The sequence below is a fragment of the Mustela erminea genome, chromosome 2 (genome assembly GCF_009829155.1).
Source record: "Mustela erminea isolate mMusErm1 chromosome 2, mMusErm1.Pri, whole genome shotgun sequence".
In the NCBI taxonomy this organism is placed as follows: Eukaryota; Metazoa; Chordata; class Mammalia; order Carnivora; family Mustelidae; genus Mustela; species Mustela erminea.
This window is the reverse complement of record NC_045615.1, coordinates 162,022,267-162,024,622: the sequence shown is the minus strand read 5'-3', so window position 1 is coordinate 162,024,622 and position 2,356 is coordinate 162,022,267. Positions and strand designations below refer to the sequence as shown.

General features: G+C 66.3%; 1 protein-coding gene across 1 annotated transcript; it reads left to right on the top strand.

Annotated features, from left to right (window-relative positions):
- Positions 1–333: 333 nt before the first annotated feature.
- On the top strand, positions 334–978 carry NAA11 (N-alpha-acetyltransferase 11, NatA catalytic subunit; the record flags this gene model as incomplete). The annotated part of the gene is made up of 1 exon (XM_032330515.1): positions 334–978. A coding segment is annotated over exon 1 (522 nt), but the record flags the coding sequence as incomplete, so codon positions are not given.
- Between the last annotated feature and the right edge of the window lie 1,378 nt (positions 979–2,356).

Here is a 2,356-nt window from a genome sequence, read left to right as displayed (position 1 = left end):
GACGGTTACTGGAGTAAGTGGAGAAGTCTCCGTGATGGGTACTGGAAGGGGGTCTGAGTGGGTGCTCCCGCTGTGTGTGCAATATGCTGGTTATATGGGTTTACTCAGGTCGTCCAAGTTGACCCAGACACATGCAAATTAAGAAGTCACAGCTAAAACAAAGGAACAGTGGCAGCCGCAGAGGAAACAGCACACTGACACCTCGGAGATCACCGCGAGCTCCGTCCCCACCCCCTACTGCGGGCGCGCGCACCCACCCGGTAACGAGAAGCCTCATTGGCTGGGAGCGGGCGGCGCACTTCCGGAAGCCCCGTCGAAGCCCCGCCCCTTCCGCCTGCCGGCCGTCTCCGCCCCGCACGTCCCCGGCGTCCCTCCTCAGGACTGCGGCCCTCGGACCACCTCGGAGGCGGGAAGCGGCGCTCCTGTGTGGCCGCCGCCCCGCTCGAGGCCGCCGCCATGAACATCCGCAACGCGCGGCCGCGGGACCTGGTGAACATGCAGCACTGCAACCTGCTGTGCCTGCCCGAGAACTACCAGATGAAGTACTACCTGTACCACGGCCTGTCCTGGCCGCAGCTGTCCTACGTCGCCGAGGACGAGGCCGGCCGCATGGTGGGCTACGTGCTGGCCAAGATGGAGGAGGACGCGGACGACGTCCCGCACGGCCACATCACGTCGCTGGCGGTGAAGCGCTCGCACCGGCGCCTCGGCCTGGCGCAGAAGCTCATGGACCAGGCGTCGCGCGCCATGGTGGAGACCTTCGGCGCGCGCTACGTGTCGCTGCACGTGCGCAGGAGCAACCGCGCGGCGCTGCGCCTCTACGCCGACACGCTGGGCTTCCGCGTCAGCGAGGTGGAGCCGCGCTACTACGCGGACGGCGAGGACGCCTTCGCCATGCGCCGCGACCTCTCGCGCCTGGCCGAGGCGCTGCGGCGGGGCGGCCGCGGGCCGCCGGGGCCCCGGGAGCTCCGGGACACCGCGCGGGGCGCGCCGGCCGGCCCCGGCGGGAGGAGCCCCGCGGCCGGCGGCAGCGGCGGGGACGGCGAGGAGCCCGGCCAGTGCGCGGGGGCGTCGGCTGCCGCCTCCCAGGGCCTGCCCAGGTATGCTGTCCTGACCCAGCCTCCTGCCCCGGGTCCCCGCGTCCCCGGGTCCCCGCGTCCCCGGGTCCCCGCGTCCCCGGGTCCCCGCGTCCCCGGGTCCCCGCGTCCCCGCGTCCCCGCGTCCCCGCGTCCCCGCGTCCCCGCGTCCCCGCGCCGGGCCTTGCCTGCCCGGGCCCCGCCCGTCCCTTCGCGTCGGCCGCCTGGTAACCTTGGGCAGCGGGGGCAGCGGCGGGACACTCAGGGCTCGCCGCGGGCGCGGGGCCGCCCTCGGATGCCTCTACAACCAGATCAAGTCCAGTCAGAGGAACCGGCGGTTGTCCCGCTTTTAGGGCGATTGTGTTTCAGCGTGTCCCAGCGGGAGAGGGCAGTCCCTTCTTCCCGGAACGACAGCCGGGCCGTGCGGGCACGCGGTACGACTGAAAGTCGCCTGTTGCCGCTCCCGGTGACGTCATAGGTCCGCCAGCGGCCCCCGTGGCTGGTGGCTGTGAGGTGACACTGTGATTACGGGTCAGGACGGCGCTTCAGGTCACTGGGCACGTGTGACGTCACTGGAGGGGGGACACGTTCCGCGCCTGCGCATGCCCTGTGACGGGGCAGCGACCTCCGCGTGCCCGTGAGCGCGAACAGTCCCGGGCCCAGCCGGGCTCCTCGTCTTAGCCCGGGGCGTGGGCCGGGGCGCGGCCCGCCGGACGCAGGAAGAGAATTTCTACGGGACAAATGACCGGGCTTTTTCAACGAGAATAAATGCCATTTTAGTAAAGGGAGGAGGAGTTTATCAAAATAAACCGGAAAGATGCATTAACCACGCGCAGCCGTTGGGAGCCCGGTTTGGGTCCTGATGAAACGGGTCAATACCGGACAGTTTGAGGCGACCGAGCAGGACGTGTGAACTCGGCCTGGATCGCTAAGGAGTTGCCGGTGGCTTTGTTTGGTGAGCGGAAGGTATCGATCTTCTCAAGGCCTTACCTGTTAGAGACGCCTGCTCAAGTAACGACAGCGCTCCGATCCACTTGAGAACATTCCAGCAAAACGACAGGAGAAAGGTTAGGGGGCGAGAAACGTAAAAAATTGGAAAATGGCAGCAGATGAAAATTGTTGAAGTTGGCAACGGGGGCCTCAGCTTGGAACTTGGGGGTTCATTATGCTATTTTCTGAATGTGCGAAACATGGGAAGTCACAGAACCAAAGCAGTTATACTTCCTAATACGCATTAGTGCTGACACTAAGCGGCCACTAGGAAGTTGTTTTAAGAGACT